Raw genomic sequence first — 25442 nt, 5'->3', positions numbered from 1 at the left:
ACAGAACCAGCTGCATTTTATTTACAAAAATCTGTATTTTGTCGCATTACAGTACAATTAAACTTTGTAAAGTGAGACAATGGAGAATAGAATAAAACAGTGGAAGGAAATGAAGATGAGACTCTGTGAGAGAGCAGAGTGGAGCTTTTGAAGCAGGTCAGAGCAGACTGACCAGTATTTATTGGCCACAGCGCTCAGCCAATAGAAAGCTGTGGTTTTGCAGAGCACACAATACAAATGAATACATTTTTGAGCGCAGTCGTGCTGTTGATGAATTTGTTGTGCAAGCCCCACAAGGCGGTCATCCAGCAGCATTCCATAACAGGAGTAAAAGTATTTTGAACTGCATTTTAAGAGCAAAATTGACAGATGATTTTACTACAAGGCCCAACATTTAAAATCTAAAGCCAGACCTTTTCTGTGGTGGACTAAGATGAAAATGTTTTGTCAGCAGGTTTTCAATCTAGAAATGTTTCTATTTACTTTATTGATTTTTAATTCTGCCTGGAGGTGATATGAAAATTATATGTAAATTATTAAAAATCCAAATTCCTGTAAAATGCAGTGACAAAATGAGAGGTTGAACACATCTGAATATATTGTGTGGTTTCTGGCCCATTTTCAGACTGTTTTAGAGTGTACAACAGTTTTTGGGTCTTATGTCGACCATGGTGTAGTATACTAAGACATACTACACCATGGTGTTTCTGATTAACATCTCACAAGCAGCTCCTGATCAACAATCTTATGGTTGCAAGAAAATCAAACCAAATTGAAGCACTGTTGAAGCAGCTTTACGAGCCAAAGTTACCTGAACCTTTCACACTAACAAAAATATTATACAGTGCATTTTCAGCCTAAAGTATTTCACTTTTTCCCAAATGTAGTTGCAGGATTCAGAAGAGTATAACATGTAAAGAATCTGCTTTTCTTACCATGAGACATCCTGAAAATAAATGCACCTGAATCTTTATGGTTGGATAAACCACTGTATGAAAGCAAACATCTCTAAATCTGCAGTCATGATAAAATGAAGTTCCTGCATCTGTCTAACTCCAGTCACAGCCCCCAACGATGAGTACCAGTTCAAATGTTGGGACATGATTAAACTATCTAAAGTTCCATTGAAGACTATAAACACAGAAAAATATTGAGGTTTTTTTCCTCATAAGTCAGGTGTGTCTAAAATAAGAAACTGTGAAACTTAAACATCCAGCTGAAGCAAAAATGGAGGCAAATCATCAGCATGGAAACTTTAAAATAATAGTTCAATAGCAAACACATTAACATCAATGCATCATCAACAGTTGAACAGAAAAGAAGAGATGGAGTAGGTGAAGGAAAGGCATTCATAAACTTTAGTGGCTTAGATATAAACTTTATTTTGTTATGCATAGCTTTTTGCTTTGGATAAAAATAAACTGCTAAACATTGTTGTACAGCAAAGAATTTTAAAACTCTTCAACTTATGTGCTCAGGATTTTAATGATCTGCTGCTAATAAAGAATCTTCAACCTGAGTTTTAATATGAAATCTTTGCTTGTTTTCTATCTGACATTTCTCTATTTTTTATTTTTGCAGTGTTACTAATCTCCATTTCACTTCCTTGCATATCTCCCATATTTCCGGTGGTCTAGGATGATATGCTACCATTAGAAAATACCACTCCATCGACTGTGTTTGACTTGGACCAGCAGGGCCAGGCTTCCACCAACTTCAGGAACTTGTAGTAAAATTGTGTGTCAGAATTGTAAAGTATTATGCATGCTACTCATCTCAGATGTACCTCTGCTGTCGAGTTTATTTAGTCCTGCTTAAATATCATAGCAATGACCTTACCTATGACATTACGCAAGACAACCTTACCCAATCTTATGCTAAATTATGAGGAGGCTCTTTTTGTGCTGATGAAGGTTATTTATCTTGAGTTGACGAAGGCTCTGACTGGCGTAAAAAGACACACTCTGACCTACTTTCTGAATAATTCCTCTTTTAATTATTTGACCACCTTGGAATGCTCACAAGCTGTCTAGTGCATTGAACATTCAGCTCCAGAACAATGGCAATGAAAAGAAGAAAAGGAGACGGTGACGCTAAAAGTACGATTCATCCCCTTGACTCTGGAGAACACTGACACCGTTCGGTCCACTGTACACTGTAAAGAGGCGACACACACTGTCAGGATCTGGGGTCGTTTGAGTTTGTTTTTTGGGTTTTATTTGCTTCTGTGGTTCTTAGTTCCTCTTGGAAATTTCATTTTACTTTGTTCTAGTTCTTTCTTAGTTATTCTAGTTTCATTATTATTTTGTCTTACTTTTTTATTTTGGTTAGATCTGTCTTGTTCGTATTTTCCTTTAGTTCAGTTCTTCTTAGTGGTTCAAGTTTATTCCTTATAGTTATTCTTTGTTACCCTAGTTTTTTTAATGTTTCTTTAGTTTACCAATCTATAGTGTTGGATTTATTTCCTATTCTCCTTTGTCACGTCGTCTCTCTCTCCCTCAGTCTGCCTTCTGCTCCCTCTCCTCACACCTGCTATCAGTTAGCTGATCATCTCAGGTCTTTTGTTCATCGTTCACCTCCCCAGTATGTAAGCTGCTCAGTCTCAGTCCCTCCTCGTAGACTTCTGTCATTTTCTTGTACTTCTCCTCAGCTGCCTCCTGTCTCCTCTCTGGCTTTGTTTTGGATTGTTTCTTATTTCATTCTGGATTCCCTAATTTTTGTAAGTCTGATATTAATCTTTCATTAAATATTCAACTCAACATTACAAACATGACACACACTTTTTAGGCATAAGAAAAAATTCCATATTCATACAAATATTTGCCTGATCTCTTCATATTTAAACCTACAGAAAATGAGTTTTTACACATTTATCTTTGGCAAGACGAGAAGCATTGTGCCAGAGGTGCGACAGTACAAACTTGCTAACACTAACCCAGCCCTATTGAAGCACACTGACTGAAAAGACCAGTAGCTTGTCTTATATCTGCTTTGAAAACATTTACTGTAAAAATGTCCTTATCAGCTATTCAACACAAAGTGCTGTGAAAAAGTATCCCATCCTTTCAGATTTCTTTGGGGGTTTTATTGCCACATTTATATATTTTATATTTTGAAACATATTTTATCAGACAAAGAAAATATGAAAAAAAGCTGTTTTCAAAATGATAATTTCATTTATTATGTAAAACAAAACTACTCAAGTGATCTGGTCCCTTTGTGAAAATATAATCTCCCCCTGATGTCTAAACTGTCATTAACTTTTTGGGGTAAATTATGCTAACGACACCCAAACCTGATTACTGCAAGACCTGTAGAATCTGAAAATCACCAAACAGAACCTGTCCAGATCTTCTTTTTGGGATTATGGGTTGTTCCACCACGTCTCACTGGGAGGAGACCCAGTGGACCCAGAGACCCAGAGCCGTTATCCACACATGGAGACGTGTGTGGATACCTTGCTCCTCATGTGTACCGTGAGGAGCAAGGTACACATGGAGCAATGGAGGACCTCAGGAGGGGCCAGCTGACCAGGTCACCAGGACTCATCCAGGAGGTCTCAGAAGATCCCACAACAGCATCCAAGCTCTGCAGGCCTCACTGCAGTGATTCAACAATTAGAAAGGAAGACTGGGAAAAATTGACCTCAGTGAGAGTTCCAAGGCTATAAAACTTCAGCTGACTAAAAGAACACAAAGGGCTAATAATTAAATAGCTAAAGAAATCTATAGCAAATGGATTTTAACAGTGATGTCCCATCATTTGAAGTTCTCAAATGGCTGTCCTGTGTTTTTGATAAATTGCCTAATTTTTTTATCTGTTTTGTTTTCATTGTTCCATCAGTGATGAACGATGGTTTGACTGATGAAGGACTAATGTGTTCTGAATGTTTAATTATGTTGGCCTTTTACCTTTTATTTGCAGCTGAATAAAGGAGCAGCTTGTTAGATAAGTAAAAGACAAAAGTCACTAACTTCAAATAAACACATTAATAACACAAAAGTTTCTTTTGAAAAGTTTTAGCTGTTCAACTAGTTCAGTAATCAAACATTCTCATCACTGTGCTTCATCGGTCGTATTAGCTAGGTAGAATGACTAAACAAAGAAACATTGAAAGGAAAGTGAAGCACTGAGTTGGTGACATACGGTACACCTGTTCTTCCTGCAAAGAACTCTCATTTGTCTGGTTTGTAGCTTTGCAGCAGATCTAGCATGGATGGCCATTTTGGAGGGCGATGGAGAGTTTGGAGGTTCTCAGGAGACCATTTGAGGGTGTTTTTCTTAAAAAGACTTGAGTCTGACTCTGCCAACCATTCCCACAGCACAGTACACAGTGCTCCTCCACCTCACTTCACTTGGCCGGCCACTACTTTAGGAAAAAAAAAAAAAAAAAGAGAAACAGAGGGGAGAAAAAGCTGGCACTTCATTAACAAGCACAGACGGGTGAGTGGGATCGTCCCATTCCCTGGGGAGCCGGGCGGAGCACGTTCACTGAAGAGCACCAGTAATTAGACATAAGGGGGATAGCCACCAAGCTTTTAATTGCAACACAGACTCAACCCAAAGTATTTATTTCTGTGCAGCATTTATAAGGTAACAGTCTTTTAAAGGCAAAGTGAGAAAAATGAGGGAGTTAGAAGGACGTGTTACTCCTCCCTCCCCGGTGGCGGTGGTTCTAGTTGTGGGCGCTGTACACTTGGATGTTGATGGTGCTGAGGGTTGTCTTGTTGCTGTCTAACCTGTTTGCAGGGGAGAGAAAGCAGCAAGATGTCCATCTGTCTCTGTCCTCATGGTGCTGTTTACCAAGTGAAAACACGCAGCTTTGAACCCCAGTACATAATTGGCAGGGGTTGAAGGGTCATGTTCAAGAAAAAAAAGATCAAATATTGAACTAATTTCATGGACATTTACAGCAACTGAGAACAGGAATAATGTATTTATGAAGTTATGCTTTCATTTCAAGTTTGTCAAACAGTCAACTAAACTAAGTGTATTCAGGAACAATGAGGATGTATCATAGAGTCGCATATACAAATTCTGCATATTGCCAGAAACAGAAATACTTCAGTTACCACAACGTCTGACAATCGTGCAACAAATTCTAGGGATCAGCACATGCTGTTCCTTCCCATGTACTTTAGTTTTTTGGTTCTCCTTTAAATGAGCATAAGAGTGTGAGGAGCATCTCTCTATGCAACACTAAGAAATTAGACTATTAACAACTAGAATTGGATGACAGAAAGTGATGATGTGACAAATTTTTGGTATCAAGACCCATATCCATCCTTCAGTTCTTGGTAGAGGGTTGGCTGCTCTCCATTGTGGCATCATGAAGTTCAGTAACTCCAGGATGTATAGTGTTACCTCGTCAACATACTGGCCATCACTCTGTCCAGCGGCAGACCTCATGGAGCCCCTCTAGCAGGCTGCCGGGGCGGCACAGATCAAGTCACCTTCTGTTTGGCCAAGACTGACTCTTGGCCTGAACAGTGGAAAAACCACTTATGTCACTAGGAGTGATGAGAGGTGTTTCATCCTTTGCGATGGGAGATACCAAACTCTCTGTACTGATCCTGCTGGGGTCCAGCACCTCCAGACCTCCCCTGATTTTGTGATGTCAGTTTGGTTTTCTTAGGCTCACATTCACCTGACATGGTTGCTTTGATTTGTGATTAATGATGGAACCATTTTGTGAAGGAGGTGAATGGGACGAGTCTCAGGAGGCCCCACACAGAGGACCCATAGAGAAAAGATGGACAGACACCCTACACTGACAGAGCTTTTTTTAAGGATCTCACCATGACCACTGATACTTGTTTGTTGGTAGAGTTATGTTATTGCATACAGTAATTGCTCAGCAAATGACCAAATTATGGAAAGCAGAAATTCTTCTGCAATTTTTAATCTTTTATTTTAAAACACAGGAGTCAAAAATTAGAAGGTTTCCAACATTCAAAATGGGAAACATAACTGACTTGACAGCACAAATGGCAAACATGAGCACTTTTCTGGTGTCACTGACCACTCAGAACCAGGAGATCTGTCTTGTTATTGTTAGCTATGATCACATTTTCTGCATGTTAGTAATTATAGGATGCTACTTTGTTAAAGTTGTTTGACACAATCAAGTGGCCAATGGAAAGATATTTTAGATTCCACCTCCAAATGACAATGGCAGGGAAAGCTAAAAAGTATTAGACAAATGTTTTTATTGGATTATAGCAGGAAAAACTGCTACCATTTTCATGCTTTTCAGGTTTTTCTTTTAATGTTAAATAATTAGTTGTTCATCAAATCAAAGATTGATGAACTCCAGAGATCTTTGAACTGCTTCCTGCTGCTGACACTTTCCCTACTTTGCAGTAATGGATCGGCCACCTCTGAGGATTTATTCTGGAAACTGGACGCTCTGCAGATGTTTGTGATGGACCTGCACTGGCCAGAACCAGAGTTTGCCAAACATCTGGAGCAAAGACTCAAACTGATGGCCAGTGACATGATGGAGGCTTGTGTCAAAAGGTCACCATTCTAACGGCATGAGTAAATATTACTAGAGGTCGACCAACATCATCAGCCTGCCAATTTTTGCTTGTTCTTGCTCAATTTTTAGACTGGCATGTATTTGGACAGCATAGTATTGCCACTGTTGTGTGTATAGAGGGTGAGAGTAGCATGTACACTAAAGTGATTGACAGTGCTAAAACTTTTTTTTAAACAAACATGTAAAAAAAAAACATTCTTTTAAATAAAAGTTACATACTGGCAAGCTGACATGGACCCAGACAGAAACACCTTCTGTTTAGACGCTGTGCACATGTGTGTGTTATTACCTATATGTTCCCAAACGACGGAGCGAGTGGAGAACCTTTTCACAGCCACAGTTGTGTAAAAAAAAAAAAGCCAAATCAGAACATATTTCTCCTTTGTGGAGGAAGCTGATGGAATATTACTTTATGTTCACTTCAGTTTGTTTATAGGGATTATTTGTTTGTAAACACAGTGGATGTGCATGTCTGCAGCAAGAGCCACGGGACCTTTAAAGGCTCATTGGTTACCATGGTTACCCGTATTAATGTAGCTATTTTAACATTAGGTAGCATGTTGTCAGTCAGCGGACTTCAACTATTTATCACATTGTAATAACTTATTCTAATTCGTATGAATGAGATGCGTCTTAATGACTCATAAGCATGGAATGTAGGAGACTCGATAAATGACCAGTGAAAATGCCCCAAACGTCAGATATTACTTGCTAGCAATAATATAGCAATTTTGTTCATCAGGTAAATAAGATAAACATGTAGATGGTGGTAAGTGCACCAGGATAGGATTTTCCTAAAATACAAACTTGCATTAAAAAAAACGGAATTCATATTTAGTATGAAAACGACAAATAGGATAATTCCTTCCCAGCTTGGTCACAACTAGAAGAAAAATGAAAATACAGCTCTGCTACAGGTGATTAACTAAGCCTACAAAAATAAAAAAATTCAGCGAGTTGAACAGGGTAGGTGAGGTACAGAGACGATGTGCTAAAAATAAAACCTCTGATATCTACACGTCGCAAAGCTGCGTGCGGGAGTTGCGCCAGGTGATCTACGCTGGCTGCAAGTTGTACATTTTTTTTATTACCCTTATTGTAAATAGTTAGAATAATATATTCTTGGCTATATTCTGACGGTGACGTGCAGTCGAGTGGCTGCAGACGCAACTTGATGTCAGTGTTTTTCCCAACCCTGGTACTCAAAACCTGCATGTTTTAGATGTTCCCCTGCTTCAACACACCCCATTCAAATGATTGCAATTCAACAAAACCCTGTTGATCAGCCATCAATTGAAATCATTTGGGCTGAAGCAGGGGGATGCCTAAAACATAGAGGGCAGTGTGCCTTGAGGACTGGAGTTGAAAAACACTGCTCTATAATACTTAGTCACAAAAATATCTTGACCAGCAGATTACCAGAATTACAAAAATAAAAATCAGTGCTGCTTCATTTAGCTTACTTCTACCTAAAACTTCACAGGTTTCAAGTAACAGCAATTGAAAAACATTCTAATCAAAGGAAACATCTAAATAAACTACATGCAAAATAAAATAATCTGTATGGGCTAAATCAGCAATTGATCGTGATTGAATTTCAAAAATCTATATCAGCAATAACCAGTCGGCCTCTAAATGTCACACCAATTTTTTTTGCAGAGAAACTGTTAATATAAATTAATATTTTTTTTATCTTGCAGGACAAAATCTGCATTTGAAGCCAAAATGGCGAAAACAAGTCGGTCTACAGAATTCCGGGTTCCTCTTTCTGTCTGCACCATGTTTAACGTGCTGCTGGATGCTAAGAAGCAGAGCTCCAAACTCTGTGTACTGGACTGCAACCAGGAGGTAAATTTAACCAGACACGGTAACCATAATACAATGTTTGGCATATGTAACCTAACACTTATGATAAATAATTTATTGTTAATAAAAATTATTAAAGGGAAGTTTAATGTCAAATCAACTTTTTGAGCTTTATGTCACCTGCTCCTGCAATGCTCTGCCTACTTACCCAAAGCTACTTGGAGCTTCAGTCTCCAGCCAGACGTCTGCCCCACAATGCACCCCTCCCACATAGCTCCTCTAGACTAGCAGCAGCAGCAATTAGCAAACACCTGGTGGAACTGTACATCTGCTGAGCTTATCATACAAACTACAACTCACTAAAAACTGTTCCAAACGGCATTGATGGACAGCATGGAGAAACATTGTTGTGATGATGTACTGAAGGTGGAGTGTAGGAAAGGGCAGCAGGTTCTTAAAGAAACAACGGCCAATTTCAAGATGTCAGACTGATTGTGATCACATCTAAACACCCACATCTCCCTCTGCTTTTCACTGGTATCTTCCTTGCTAGCTCCTGCCAACAAGGAGAATTCATTTCCATCATCACATATCCTGTTTTTATCACATGCATTTCTATGCTGAAGCTGAATTCTGATATTGTTGTTTACTGACATTTTACAATTATTAATCAGTTAATTAGTTTTGAAGTTATTTTTTAGTATTCCATTTATTTTTAATATCATAATTCATTGGTTACTTGATTTGATAATTTGCTTATTAGTTTTTATGGCTTAGTAGTTTAGTTGCAGTTTGGTAGTTTCAGTATATGGTTTATTGAATATTAATAAATTCTCTGACTTCACAGAGAAGTTGTTTGTGCTATTTCTGGTGTATGTGTGTGGTGTTTGTGGTCCATAGGGCTGAATTGATTCCTTCATGAGATGACTGAGACTGAATGTGACCAGGAAGATGGAGCACATCACCCATTTCTAAATGGAATACATGGAGCAATGGAAGCATTTGGGTTAAAATACTGTTGTTGGTTTATAAGTCACTGAACAGCTGAGAATTTTTAGACATGTTTGGTTTGAGACAATATATTTTAATTTTTTTATTGAAAGTGGCGGTTTATGTTATGGACTGTATGGCCCAGGGCGACATCGGAAAGGGGCACCAAAGAACTAGAAAAAAAAACCTTTCAGTTGTTCCCCAACAAGTTTGCTATTTGTATGAGTAATAGAGTAAGTTCCCCTTAGTTGCTATTGAGTATGGGAAGACCACATGAACTGCTTTCTGCTGCTGCTGCTGCTGCTGCAAAAAAAAAAAAAAAATCAGATAATCGCTTGCATTTTAATTGTATAGAGTGCGACAGGAGGGGCTTGAACAACAGCATTCGTATTTATATTTCAGGCTTACAAAGTTGGGTATAGTGATTAATTCTGATTAATCAAAGTGTGAGACCTTGATCAGATTAATCTGATCAAAGTTTTCGGTCAATTGATAGCACTAGTTTTCATGCTCCTCTAGTCTGGAGCAAACTTCCAGAAAACTGCAGAATAGCTGAAACACTGAATTCCTTTAAATCAAAACTAAAACGCATCTGTTTAGAACTGCCTCTGACTCATAATAACTGGAACATTGATCAATATATTTGATGATGACTTTGATGGTAGCATTTAATAAAATGTAATATTTATTGCTGTTTCATTATTGGTTACTGTATTATTGTTTAATGGTGTGAACTATGAGCTCCCTTGTTGAATTGTGCTATACAAATAAAGTTGATTGGTTAGTTAGAAGCATTTTGGTCAGCACTAAAATTCTTTTATGCAGTTGAGTTTATTGAAGCATCTACAACAGTCAGTCAGTATTACTGAGAGCAAGGTGTTTACTGATTGGTTGTGGTACTTGCATAGGCATGATAGTATACTTTTAGGTTTCTTATTAGATGTGGGTTGAATTCCTTTTTACTTCTTTTTTAAATTAAACAAGGTATCAGAAACATTTCTCACTATTTTCAGCTGCATATCTAAGATGGCAATCTCTTGTCCCGCCACATCCTAAAGACACTCTTTTGGATTGAGATCTGGTCACTGTTGGAGCCTGGTCTCAGCTGTAGCATTTAAACGATACTCCATTGGTGCTAAGGCGCCCAAGGTGTGCCAAAAAAATATTCACCACACAATGACCAACAACTCCAGCCTGAACAGTTGAAACAACAAAGAATCTGTGCTGTTCTGTTGTTTATGCCCATTTCTGCCCCATCTGAATACTGCAGCTGAAAACAAGACTTCACTACAACTAGAGCAAATATTTCCACAAAATCCTTCAATACATGACAAAATCCTTCAATACATGATTCAGTTTGTCTGTATTAGGTTTATTCAGTTTAAAATGTCCAACATCTAAATAACCTTGACTCATGTTTTCTGACTGAAAAATGAATAGTTCTAAGGAGCTTTTTAAAGAATAAATGCCTCTATTTGTCTTCTTTCAGCTTGTTTTACATGTTTTGTTCATAAAGACATCAGTGGGGGAGGCATCAGGATTCTAAATAACAAGTCACCAATGAATTCTCTCTCAGATAAATGTTGCATAGTCTCACAATCGCCGTCTCCTGCTCAGTGTTCCGGCTATTGAAGTAAATCACAGTTGAGATGAAATATTTGTGTCAAGGTGAAATATGTAATAAAAAATGATAAAAAGGTTAAAATCTACAACATAAAAATAGAGGAACATGTTTCTGAACTCACAATGACCTCAAATAAAATAGAGTAGAGATGTTTGTATAGGGAGATTTTGTTCTTACAAGTGGGTTAGCTTAGCACAATTGGTACTTCAGTTTATCAAACTTACTTAATTAACATATTTTTGTCATTATCAGAGCAGCTCTTTTATATAATATTTTTATGCATGTAAGTTTAAAGCAGCTGTCTGAAATGTGTTTTGTGGTGCTGGTTGTTCCTGTTCTTCCTGACAGCAGGAGCTGCAGACCTTTTCACTGAGCTCAATAAATAGAAAATCTTTACACCTTGGATACTTAACTAAAGATCACACTGAACAATAAATGCTTCCACTGCAGACATAGGCCATAAATAATTATAGCAATTCAGTGGGGAAACTGTTTGCTCAGTGTCTGTAGACAGCACAGTTATGTGTGTTATCGCTCTGGGCCTCCTGCTTTACTCTGCCTTGTATATTTGGAGTTAGATGCATTCAATCTTCAAGTCCTACACAAAGACCTTCAAGTGGACGATCTTAGAAACTCCTTCTTCAGGGGTCATCTAGAACACTTGCTCAGCAGATGCCCACTTAGATTCACAGAGAAACTGTAGCTCTACTTTGAGCTGCTCCAGAATAATCATCTTCTCATCATGTACCTAAGATTTAGTCCAAGAGGCTCCTGAGGAGGAAGCTCAGTGCAGCCACTTGTTTGCACCTCATTCTTTGCATCACTTTCCACAACTCATTCCCCTGAGAGGTGCAACAAATACTGTTAAGCTGAAAGTTTCAGCTTTTGTCTCAGCTATTTCTTTACAACGATAGGTCTGCATTCCATCTGCATCACAGTAGACTCAGCCCAGTCCAGGTGTTTAAACCCAACTATAGCCCTACTGTTCCACTTGGGACAACTTTTTCTTCCCCACCTGAAGGAGGCACTTTTCTCCACTGGAGTGACCAAGTGGGAAGATGGATCAGTGAATCAGTGTGTTGTTCATTATCAACATGCAGCTTTCTGTCTATAGAGGTGGTTGCTTCAACCTGTATTTATAGGGATTAACCTCTTGATTTTGCCAAGAGGCTAATCTCTATACACAGCAGTGAGGAGAAGAACGCCTCATCTCTGTGAAACTCTGTGTATTTATTTATTGTATAAACTCAGAGTTTCTGGTTATTTGTGCAGGTAGTGTACAAGTTTATGTCCAGTTTTTGGCCCTCTGACAAACATAAGCCAGCTCTATCTACACGCAACCGATAGATTGCTTCAGTATTTCAATGCACATGTAGGCATTGTTTTTACTGAATATTTATCCAGTTCACTCACAGTGTTTGTTCTAAATCTCACATGATTTACACCACAAAGTGATATATAGATAGATTTAGTACAAGTAGCTTTATACTTATAAATGGTATGTATAATCTTTTTTTTGTTTGTGTGTGCATGAGCAAATTAAACAGATTTGCACACTATTTATTTTATATGTTGCATAATTGCTCACTGTGTCATCTTTTGTTTGTTTCATGTTCTCCTATGCACATCTGTCCTCCACATTATTGTTTGACTTCCAGATTGACATACAATGGGTAAGTCACTCCATCCCCTCATACCCTATTTTCTTCACACCCATCCCACATAAGGTTCCCATTTTAAAATGGAGTTTTTAAATCTTATCTGCTCTGTCATTATCCAAATGTTTTTTTTTTCTTTTCTGAATCCTCCTTTTTAAACTGACATGTTTGCATTAACAGCACTTTAGGGTCAGGTCACTGGCCTTGTTGTGCTTACTGTTCATATATTGTCATATTGTGTTACTGTGGACACACATTAAGTATGATGAAACTACCAAAACTAAGCAGATAAAAATATTTAATTATGGCATCTCAAACCTAAAAACCATTGTTGAACAGATCACTGTCATCTCCAGACCTTTTGGTTTCCATCCATTTTCTGCTCTACCAGCTGCACCACTTTTGGTTTCTAACTGTCAAATTGGATATTTTAGAAGTTTGTTTAGTCTGAGGTGTGAATTGTTCCACTATTGCCATTTGGACAACATTCATTATAACTTAACAATCATTCTACTCAACTGTTTTTTGACATAACAGCTGGTATCAAAGGGCCCGTTCTCCCATATTCACACCCCCCCACATGCTTCCCCAAGGACACGGCTGAACACCTCCAAGTCGACAAATAGCTTTCTAATAACTGAGGTATTTGAAACGAAGATTCCACTACTGCTTTCTGAAAGGGTACTATGGGACCATGGTAGATGTTTCAGTAATACATGAGAAGTAGTCTTATAGTCAGGGCTAAGATAGATGTATAGCTTTAAAACTGCAGTATGTAACTTTTGTAAAAAAAAAAAATAAAACAAAAAAAAGTTATTTACATATTTGTTAAAACTGTCACTGTTTTAACAAATATGTAAAACATATTTTATATTTTTGTTTTACATATTTGTAAAACATAAAAATATGTTTTACTTACTATAGACATTACATATAATGTCTACATAGAGTATGTAGACTTAATGCAGTGGTTCCCAAACCTTTTCTCCTGGGCCCCCCCAGTGGTTTCCAAACTATTTCTGGGCCCCCCCTACGGCTTACAAATGTCTGGTTGAACGACGTGTGTGAGCAAAGAGGGTGGGGAGGTGGGGGGTGGATTCTTAGAAACTCCCTGTTATACTCAGCCCCGGCTAAAGGCGAACAAGGGGGGGTGGGAGGGAATCAACTTTTTGGGGGACAAAATAAATCGTAGCTGAACACAGACAACTTTACTCAACAGTCTGTTAGTTTGGGGGAAAAACTGTGAAAAGTTCTTTGCGTTTTACTGGTTTGCTGCCGTGATTCTAACACACCTGTAGCTCCGCCCAGCAGCAGCAGGTCTCCTTCACAGGTGGAAACCCAGCGCGAGCGTCGTAGCGCTCATGTTGCGTTTAAAGGCGGCTCGGAAAAAAAGGTTACAACATGTTAACAACGGATTAAACAGTTTTAACTGCTGATAAAAGTGACAGAGGACACAGATATGGGAAGTGTGGAAGCCTCTACTGTATCAAATTGACATAGGAATAACAGAGAGTTGGCCGTTCTAAGGTAAAAACCCAGCGCAGCCCCACAATTTGGGAACCTCTGCTCTAATGCATCCTCCAGGACCCTGCTGAGGGTGTGGAGCTGGTCCAGTGTTCCACATTCAGGACAAAAACCTCACTGCTCTTCCTGAATCCAAGGTCAGACTATCTGATGGATCCTCCTCTCCAGGACCCCTGAATAGATCTTAGCATGGAGCCTGTGATCTCTCTAGTTCAAACACACTCTGCAATCCCCTTTTTAATAGGGGACTATGGGGGAATTTTACTGCCATAAGTCAAGAACACACATTTTCAGTCTGAAAACAGGACTTCATGTCTTTGTACTCAAAACTTTTGCTCTCTTTCAAATATTCAGTGTTGTCTCAATCAATATTGCGCTCAAAACTTCTCTTGGCTCAGTAGGTGCTATCATATGGGTTCTACTATAATCAGTAGTAGCCATACAGACACCCTGAAGGAAACCAATGCACACAATATAACACTTTCATTCTATTGGCTGAGAGGTTGCCATGTGGTGGTACTCTTTGTTTCTCAAGAGAGCAGAAAACAAATTTGCAAGTGAGCAGAGAAGTTTGAGCAGAAATTTGATCCGAGTGGAGAGAAGAGGAGAAAGATTTGAGAAGGCACAGTGAATATTTGAAAGAGAGCAGAGTACAAGCATTACAAGTTTTTAGAATAAAGACATGAAGTCCTGCTTTCATATGTGCTCTCAACTTATGGCAGTAAAATTCCCCCATAGGTACCACCACACCATTCTCCCAATCAAGGGGAACTTAGCCCAATGTCCACATAAACCAACACAGCCCAACAACATTCAGAGCCTAAAGAAACTCTGGGCAAATCCCATCCACTCCTGAGGCCTTGCCCCTCAGGAACTCTTTAAGCACCTCAGTGACCTCGTCCCCAGAGATTGGAGAGCCCGACCCAGAGTTCCCAGGCTCTTTTTCCTCAATGGAAGGCATGTTGGTGGGACTGAGGAGGTCTTCAAAGACCCACTGACTCATTACATCCCCAGTCGAGATCAGCAGCACACCATCCCCATTATAAACAGTGTTGGTGGTGTCATCTCTGTGTTATACATCTGATTTAATTGTTTGCTGAAACAGGTCTGTGACCATGAGATGGGGTGTGTCAGTGAGATTACATGTCCAGATATTGTATGCAAATTAAAGAACACAAAAAATTAGAAAAATGGACTAAAAGATTAACAAAATTCAGATATTCTTGAGACCATGTAAGTTTATTTGGAAGCTATGTTTTAGTTGAGAAAGGCAGAAAAGAAAATGAAAATGTATTTCATTGTTTAGATTTTCTGACGTATTCTTCCTTTTTATTTTGTCAAACATAGTGCACACCTAAAAGATTTAGGTGTGCACTGTCCTTAGAAAAATCTATTTTTCTTTTTTTATGTTAAAATATAATGAAAGCAAAGATTTACAAAAAGACAAAGTAAACTTATGCAGAAGATCTAATCAGTTGGTAAAACTAAATTATTTTATATTTTTGCTTGCTAAACTGCCACCATTTACATTAAAAAACAAAACTAAAAACATTGCCAGCTCTTTGGCTGAAATTTCCGGTAGACCTAAAATAAATGTCTCAATGAATTCCTCTGCTGGACTTCGAAACCAAAAGTGTCCAAAGGCAGCATCGGTGGCTGAACTGCTGCAGGTCAGTAGCATCATAAACTTTTTGGCACAGCAGCATTTGGCAAACGTTCAATGGGTCCAGAGCACATTCTCAACTCTGCTGCTCAACCAACACATCAGCGCTTCTTACAGATGTGGCACCATTCTGCTTTGCATTGCCAAAAAGCATTGTTACAACAAAAAATTAACCAACCAGATTTTCCTTACCTTTTCTGCTAAGTTATTTAGATTACATCAGTAATCAATAACCTAGATGCTGCAGTGGGAAAGAGAATGTAGCTGCTAAGACCAGAAGAAAAAAAGTCAGCTTGGCAAAAAATAAATAAATAAATAAAGAGGTAAATTAAAAGAAAACTGCTATTTTGCAGACTCGTGGATGAACAGGAGAAGCTAAATTTGGCTGTGACCTGCCCAGAGCTGCAGCTTGTCATCGATCTACGTGCTTTGTTGTTTGAAATTTTTAATTTGGGTGCTCTTTAGACGGCCAGTGAAAGGGCATTGTTGGCAAGAGACGAACTCCCCTTCTGCCGCTGCCATTCAGCACTGGGCCTTTTTTTCTCTTCTTCCTTCAAGGGAAAAGGTGCCATGAATATTTTTTCAGGGGGCTGGGGATCGAGGCAAACAAGACATGAAATGGCGGATTAATTGAATCTCGTGTGTGAGCCTTTGGTCCTTGCTGTTAGACCGGTGCTTTAAATGAATACAAGGCTGCTCTAATTGTGCAGAGACACAGAAGAAGTATCCTTCAGATTCCTTTGCTTTTCCTGTGTGGATGGGAATTTGATTTAGCAGCAAAAGGCATCTTATTAGCTGCTTAACTCTGCAGTGTTACACTGTTGGGAAGGTTTTTAACGGCACTCCTAATTTTATGTTACAATGCTTCTGTGGACGGCATCTGTCTTATTTTAGAAAAAACTCATTGTTTTTGTCGTTTCCATGTCTCCCCGTCCACAAATATGATGCCACCCTGATAACCACAGCAACAGTACCACTCCAAAATTGATGTTCTGATTGATGACACGTTCAAAGAAATGATCTTCTCCCTCACATCAAAGGTACTTTCATCCTTGATTCTGTTGTATTTTTCATACACATTTCTAAAGAATTTTGCTGTACATTACTTTTCTCTTCTTGCATGAACAAAAAATATTTATCTTTGACATTTGTTTATTTAGAATTTACGTAGTTAGTATTGTACTGCTTGTGATATTGTGTTAGTAGTGAGTTTCTATGTTTCATAGGGGGACAATTTTTCTTGTTTGACTTTATTTACAATTAATACAGTAAAGAATTTAATCTTTTCTAGGTAAAAATTCCAAAGCAGTGGACTTGAGAAATGTGTATTTAATAAAAATGATACTGAAGCATGTTAAAATGATAATATAACTGCATAAAACAAATCTTATTTGTTGTGTTCTGTGTCTGCAGTGTACTGCTGTTTTAGAAAGCGTCCTCTCCAAGCTGTCCAGATACGATGAAGGAACGTTCTTCTCCTCCATCCTCTCTTTCACAGTGAGAACCACAAACATGCAGCCTCTTTGTTTTAGATGGCCACATGGGCAGCATTTTATTTGTTGGAAACCAGATCTTCACAGCTAGGCTTCAGTGTGATGACTCTTCTCCTTCCCCTTCTCCCCCCTAAAAGGTGAAAGCAGCAGCCAAATATGTGGAGGTCCCTGTGAGTTTGCTGCTCTGTTTTATAACTCACCCTGTCTGTCATCTCATTGTGCTTCTATCTGCATACTTTGAGTTAGAATGTTTGGTGGGAACTGAGCGGCTGATTTTCTCTTTGAGTCGGGGTGTTCAACACTTTGTGAATCTGATTCTACTGAAATGTTGTCTTTGATATTGTCAGAATGTAGACTAGCTATCTTCTAGACATTTTCAGCAGACTGGTTGCTGTTTCATCTATTTTTATCTCAACTCAGCCACTTGTCCTTGACTCAAGCTGGACTGGCTCTACACTCGAGTGTCGTGTTTGAACATACCAACTGAAGTGCCAATAAAGTTTTCACCCCTCTGAATGTTTTACACTTTTTATATTATTTTTCAAATCAATCATTATCAACTTAATTTTGCTTTTTTGTTAAGATTTTTTTTCTTTTCTTCTTATAACAAAAATTTCAAAGTGAAAACTGATTTCTACAAAAATAATGGCAAAAACATGAAGCATAAAGTAATATTTCAATTTATTTTATTCTTCTCTTATAAAATGTCTGTCTGAAAAAGCACTATATAAATTGTATGTGTTATTAATAATAATACATCATATGTAATAATACATACTGTGTATTATTACCAAGGGCGTAGGTTCAGTCTAAGTTTTGGTGGGGACCTTGACACCCCCCCCCCCCCTCCAGCACAGTGAAATGCCCAAGAGCACCGAACATTTTTGAGAAGGGGGGGAAACCACATTGGCTTAATATCCCCCTCCCCCCAACCATAACCATATCATACATCTTGTGTATACAACCAGATACAGTCATACTCAGCAGATCAGTTCAAGAACACTTTACTTTTTCCTTTACAAAATTCAGCAAACGTTACAAGTAAGATCAAAAGAAATATCCTCTGGATACAGGAAACACAATTGCAGATAAGAAGAAATCAATAATAAAATAAAAAAGAAAAAATATTACATAATTAACAGACCTATTCTACCTCACATTCAGTGCTGACCTTACTAAACACCGGACTTTACAACAAATGCGTTGCGTGATAAATATCTAACTTATGGGTCCACTCACTGTACTTATAGCCGACGTAGCGAAATAACTTCTAATGTCTGTCCTTTTCTTTTTTGGTGGCGACATGGTCTCGAGACTCAGAAGGAGACGCGTGTGCCCAGCTAGCCGCCGCCTTTTGCAGCTAATCAAAGAACGTCCGACGATTCAACTGACTCCCCCTCTCCCCAGCCCCCGACAGCACCGTTCCGACACGGTCTCGGAGGCTCATAATAAATGTCAAACTAAGAAGCTTCCGTTCCGCGCACCGCCTGTTGCTGCTAGTCAAAGATCGTAGATCCACGTTCTTTGAGCCAATATGGCAAAAATTGGTCGGGACTTTTTCATATCCCGTGAATATTGGTCGGGACATGTCCCTACCGTCCCTACCCAAACCTACGCCCATGATTATTACACACATTATACAATAACTGAGTGCATAAATATTCACCCCCTCCAGTCAGTAGATGCACCTTCAGCCCTTTTTAAGTCCTGCCACAAAAGTTCTGTTGGGTCGGTGTTTGGGTTTTCTCTGGGCCATTCCAGAACCTCTACCTTTTGTCTTCAAACATCTCTGTGTAGCTTTAGCTGGTTGCTCGGCTTGTTGTCTCGCTGGAAAATAGATTTTCCACCTTTTGTACCTTTACAAGTCTTCTAGGGCCTGCTGCTGAGAAGCATCCCCACAGCATGATGCTGCCACCACCAGGCTTCATAGTAGGGATGGTGTGTTTGGCCGTCAAAAAGCTCCAGCAAAAACTTTCTTTCACCTGACCATGGAGTCTCCCACATGCCTCCTCTCAAACTTTAGTCTAGCCTTGATATCCAGGGAATGTTTTATGTCCATTATTTAAAAGTTTATACTTTTAAATAATCTTTCTTAAGCTTTGCTTGGAATGTTCTTTAATCCTCATGTTGTCAGTGTAGCCAGGAATACTGATAAACCAGTGCATGTCCCTCTAGAACCAGCTGTCTTTATACTACAATTAGTGTAGTGATGGTTGCAACAGTGGCAGGAGTTCATGAAATGTCTTTTTTTTTTTTCTTAATTGACAAAATTTTCTTATAATCAGTTTTCAGTTTGATGTTAAAGTGAGAGGTTTGTGTCATTTTTTGGCCAAAAAGCAGAATTTTCTTCATAGTGATTGATTTGTAAAAGAAATAAAAGGGTAAATATCCAAAGGGGTGAATACTTTTCGTAGACACTGTACAGTTGTGTTTCCAGAAACAGGCTCATCATTACTCTTAGTAATGGTAGACATTTACCCCAGAAAAGGTTTGGATAGGAAAGTAACACTTCTTTACTTCCCACAAAGCTTTAGTTGGATTTTACAAATAATTTGTATGATTATCTTTTATCTTTTTCCAGAAGTATAATTCAGTCTTATTACCTGGCGCTCTTTTGTTTTATATTTTATAACAATATTTAAACACGAAATCTGTGAGCTTGGACTAACTGAAGCTTGGTCTTAATGTACCTTTGAAGTCTGAACTTGGATCTGGAAGTGATGGCAGCTGTAATAACACCAGAAACCCAGCAGGATTTATTAACTTATTTGAGTAGTTCTGTGTGTGCAGGAGTTCTTAAGAAACACAAAGTAAGATGCATGTATTGCTGCGGCCGTCAAATCTGTGATGTGCAAGGCAGCCATGTTAGGTTTAGTCGGTTTGCAAGTGAAGAACTTTTGAGTTTCCAAGTCAAAATCTGAACCTCAGCTCAATTTACTGAAATTCAATTCCAGCTTGGAAATAGAAATGTAGTTCATCTTAACTACTTAGATACTGTTGGACTATACTACAATCAAAGCCTACAATCAAATAAAATGTATGAAAACCTTTGCTACGAAGCAAGTTTAAAAGCCTTTAAAATTGCTACACGCAATTTTAAGGGTTAAGGTTACTAGCACCTATTTAGTTGGCGCTAGTAAATATTTAAGGTTTGAAAACACAGTTAATGTTGCAGAGTTAATAATTTTGAAGTTGAATTCTGCCAGAACTATAATAAAACTTTGATAGTAGTAGTGGAGTAAATAGCATTATTGAATAAAACAGAATACAATCAGTATGCTTACTATACAAGTTAAACTTGTTTGGTTGCACTCTGTTTCATGTTTTATAAAATAAAATCCAAATTTTATTTACAAGATAGAAGAAGCAAACAATAAAACTAGATGGAAACATAAATAATTCGATATTTTCTAGCTGCTACATGGTCATAATTAAAGTAACACTCCATTGATGTTGGTTAGTATATTTAAAGCCATAGTGTCTGAATATCAAATGTGGGAAAATAGAGCATCAAGAGACAAAACCTGAGCTGAAGAGTGGCAGCACAACCTGCCACCCCCAGCCTGCTCCTGCCCCCTGCCCCTCCTAATGCTCTCTGGTTCCCATCCAGACTTCCTTCCCAACCGTCTCCTCCCATGAAATTATAGTGTAACACCTACCTTGGCCTGTTGGTCTTTTGTATGGAGGAAACCTGAAGCAGGTAAGCCTCTTTGGGAATAAAGAACAAGAGGTGAAGTCTCTGAGACCCCTCACTGTGCTGCACCACCTCCTTTGTCACGAAAGAACAAGCTGTCTGCATTTTACTTTTCACTACATTATAATACATTCCTTCCTATTATTTTCTTAAAAATGAAATCCCCACATCATTTTTTTCTGATCTCATTAGCATTAAACAGCAGCGTATTTTGCTGCTCTGATGCAGTTTAACTTTGATGGCACATTCTTGATCTGGACATGAGAAGCAGCATATTGACAACATAAAAACACAACCCATGTGGAAGAGGCAGAGTAATAGCATTACTGAATAAAACAGAATAGAATCGTATTTTATTCTAGAATTGCACCGCTCAGGGTGACAGCACGGTAAAAATAGATTTTTTGTTTTGGATAACTATCCCATCTTGTTTTATATACTTTCATTTCAAGTTCAATGTCAAAATCACATTTATAACCCCTTAGTTTCTCTGATTTAGCATTCACTTATATTATAATAACCATTACTTATTAGTTACTCTTATTATAATCATAATGTGTTATTACAGACATTTCTGAAAAGAAACCAAGAATAATTCATTATTCTAATTATTTGACACCATGTTACAGTTACTTCTTTCTCCTTTAAGTACTTCCATAAGTATAAGAGTAAGTGTAAATATTCTTATAATCAAACCAGCATCAACCACCGGTTAAACCAATATTAATTATTGGCTTAATTATAAGTTATCATTATTAATTCAAGTATTTTACTCTGGGTTTTATCCAATTACTCACAATGTTTAGATTTTATTCCTTAAACCTTTAATGCTCAAAATGAGCAGTCTGAACTATTTTTAATAACTGCAGGCTGGAAACTTCCTCTTTTTCCAGGAAACCTGCTCTTCCTGTTGCATAACTCTCTTTCTGTCTGACTATGATTTTTTATGATTAAATAGAAAAAAGTAGAATTAAAGCAGGACACAATAACAACACACACAACCAGATTAATTTTATTACCGTCTGACTCTACTGTTGGGTCTTGATGTCACCTGTGTAATCAGTTTTAAAGATAACTTTATTTATTGTTATTATTAAACTAACATCTCCAGCATGGGGAAGTGGGCTGAGCTCGACTTTTTCTCGACAATAGCTGAACTGATTTTTGGCAATATTTTTCATATTTTGCTATTTTGTTGTGATGCGTAACCATAGCAACAAGGTGCTTTACAATAGGAAGCAGCTGATTAACACTGGAAACACTGAATTATTACCACAACTGGAACCTGAAATCCCAAAGGAGTTGAAGGCAGGCAGAAGATGAACAAAGATGAGAGAAGAAGGAAGCTTAAACCACCTCCACCATTTGAATTAATATGAGTTACAACAACCTTCAATTTCCCTTTGGAATCATTAAAGTATTTTTGAATTTGAATTTGAATCTATCATGATGTGAAATTGTTAACTAACAAGATGGATGAATCTCAAGCCCTGACAAGTACAAAGAGTGTAGGAAATTCAGCATCATGTGTTTTACTGAGACATGGCTTCAATTCAATTCAAAGTTCAAATTCAAGAATACTTTATTAATCCCAAAGGGAAATTAACTCATTAATTTAGATACTTCAAAGAGTAATTAAACATGGTGATGGCTGTTGGCAGGAAAGATCTTCTGCAACGGTCTGTACTGCGCTGAATCTGAAGAAGCCTCTGACTGAAGATGTTCAGTATTGTGATGAGATACTGAGCATCTCATCACAGAGTTTCTTTGTATGTCAAATGTTGATGAGTGCCAGGTGTCCTTTATCCGGATGCTGGTGTTTAGCTTCACTTGCAACCTAAAACCTAAAACCTTCAGTTTTAGGTTGCATCTTTCTTCATGTACTAACAGTGAATATTACTTCAGGGATGTCCATAATTTTCTTGGTCCTATGAAGAATTCTTATGTGCATAGTAATCTCCAGAGGTTCCACAATCGTCCCCAGAACAGAACCAGCCTTCTTTATCAGGCTGTTGAGGATTTTTAGGTCTCTGGGTCTGATGCTGTAAGCAAACAACCACATATCAGGACCCCCTGCAGTCTACTTATTGTCGTGGAATCAGCGTTGATGATGCCATCATGCACCTGCTTCAACAAACCCACTGTCGTCTGGACAAAGTAGGCAGCACTGTGAGGATCATGTTCTTTTATTGTTCCAGTCCTGGAAAAATAATTATAGTGAATTGCCGATGTTTTCTGAATTCCAAAATATACCAGGCAACCACAGAATACAAAAAGCAGAAATCCTGCTATGAATCATCCAATATGTACACATCTTCAACATCCACCAACCATATGGACAGACACACGATCTTCCATTTCCCCCAGGAATCCATTGTGTATCCAGCTGCATATGTCCCATCAGGGCAAGAGGGCGCTCCTATGAGAAGACGGAGGTCTTCTCATCAAGAAAATTTGATCCATTGCGTTAAGAGACCAGCTGACCAGATGCATTATTTGCAATAAAGAAGATATGCAAAGAGAGGCTCCACTATATTAACAAGTCAGCAAAGGTCAAAGGACAGAGAGCAAAAACAGGGTAGATATGGGAGGGAGAGCAGGAAGATATCATGTTATAATATTATTCATTCATCAAAGACATACCTGGAGTGCTGCTGTGATTTCTTCGTGCATGTTCCTTTAAATCTCCTGCAGCAACCATTTGGATTGATTAAACCAACCGCTGCCTTTGTGTCCTTCTTGGAGCTGCAGTCTTGAGTCAAGTTTACGCCTCACAAAGCACCCTTCTCCGCTCCTCCCTCACTCAGTTCCTCCAGACGAGCAGCAGCAGCAATTAACAAACACCTGTGCATCTGCTGAGCTCGTCATAGGAACTACTTCTCAGTCCTGTTCTCAGAATGGTTGTAAATGGCATAATGGGATGAAACTGTAGGGATGAAGGTGCAGTGTCAGAACGACCAAGGGCTTCTTAAAGAAAGGGAGGCCAATTCCTTAAGTTTTATATATGCAGGAGTTTTATCACTGCTGAAGGTAACATAGTACTTGACACGATCACAATAGTTTCAGTTTTAGGTTGCATCTTTCTTCATGTACTTACAGTGAATATTACTTCAGTATATTTTAGAACAAGAAAAACTATTTTTAATTGCAGTAGCCTGTGAACATGAACACAACATCCTCCTGGCAGAAATGAAATAGGGTTGAGCATGTGGTATTATTCTATTACCAGGTATTTTCACTGCTCTCCTCTTCTAAACACTAGTCATTATTCAAAGGTCTCTTCCTCCTCCTGCCACTTCACTACTTTATCTCTCCATGTCTTTACTGAACAGGAATGTTTGTGCATGGAGTTTCTTTGTATGTCAAATGTTGATGAGTGCCAGGTGTCCTTTATCCGGATGCTGGTGTTTAGCTTCACTTGAAGAAGAGTACGTGAAGCTACACACAATGAGTCTACGTGTAGCCTGGCTGATACAGAGAGCGGGAAAAAGGTGGTTTTGAGTTGTACTTCAACAGGATTTCCCTTTGCTGTGCAGCATAGCACTAAATTAATAATATCTATATTTCCAAGTTTCATTGAGTTAACAGAATTATTCTACCGTGGCAGCGCGGCTATGGATGGAAATTCCATACGGAAATTTCCGTATGTAAACAATAGGAGGTGACTGATTGTGGCCCCATTCTTGAGTCAGTATCTGTAGCCAGTCTTGTTGATGATTTGGCTGAGGGGGTTCAGGCCTATGCAGAACAGCAATGGGGACAGAGCGCCTACTTGGTATATGCCACATTTGATGGACACTTGTGTAAGTGGTTTGCAGTTGGCTTCAAGGGTGGTTTTCCACAGCCCCATTGAGTTTGCAATGAAGGCTCTTAAGAGTCCTATTGATGTTATACATCTCTCAGCATTCAATGATCCAAGTGTGTGGCATTGAGTCATAGGCTTTCTTGTAATCAATCCAAGCGGTGCACAGGTTGGTGTGTGGCGACTGTGTGGTCTACAAGGAGTTGGTGTTTGGCTCCTCTGCTGTTTATGTCGATGCCCTTCTGTGCCGTGCTCATGTATTTATCCATGTGTCTGCTTATCTTAGCTGCTATGATGCCTGATATGAGCTTCCATGTTGTAGAGAGACAGGTTATTGGCCAATAGTTGGATGAGACTGAACCCTTGTGCGCCCTTCAGTTAACCATTCAGGGTGAGTCCCATTTTGTAGCAGCTGGTTCAGGTGAGCTGCCAGTCGCTCATGGAGGGCAGTGAGTTTCTTTAGCCAGTAGGCATGGATCATGTCAGGTCCTGGTGCTGTCCAGTTTTTCATACCCGAGACTCTTTCTTGGACATCTGCCACAGTGATGGTTACCGGGGCTTGTTCAGGGAGGTTGCTGTGGTCCTCTCATAGAGAGGTTAGCCACTGTGCATTGCTGTTGTGGGACGCCTCCCTTTCCCATATGCCT

At 38.7% G+C, this 25442-nt stretch overlaps 1 protein-coding gene across 4 annotated transcripts in view; it reads left to right on the top strand.

Moving 5' to 3' along the window:
• Positions 1–25442, top strand: part of cadps2 (Ca++-dependent secretion activator 2) — a 240977-nt gene that overhangs the window by 189017 nt on the left and 26518 nt on the right. For 2 of the 4 annotated variants that reach the window (XM_088006677.1, XM_088006675.1), the window contains 6 exons: positions 6364–6519; positions 8242–8389; positions 12620–12634; positions 16772–16846; positions 17220–17303; positions 17437–17469. In XM_088006677.1, coding sequence (XP_087862803.1) covers positions 6364–6519; positions 8242–8389; positions 12620–12634; positions 16772–16846; positions 17220–17303; positions 17437–17469 — 511 coding nt within the window. The remainder of the gene's footprint in view (positions 1–6363; positions 6520–8241; positions 8390–12619; positions 12635–16771; positions 16847–17219; positions 17304–17436; positions 17470–25442) is intronic. The other 2 variants (XM_088006678.1, XM_088006676.1) reach the window with 1 other exon arrangement.

This window comes from Poecilia mexicana, unplaced genomic scaffold (genome assembly GCF_051168715.1).
Source record: "Poecilia mexicana isolate PSO_F unplaced genomic scaffold, ASM5116871v1 scaffold_6, whole genome shotgun sequence".
Lineage (NCBI taxonomy): Eukaryota > Metazoa > Chordata > Actinopteri > Cyprinodontiformes > Poeciliidae > Poecilia > Poecilia mexicana.
This window is presented reverse-complemented; position numbering and strand designations above follow the sequence as displayed.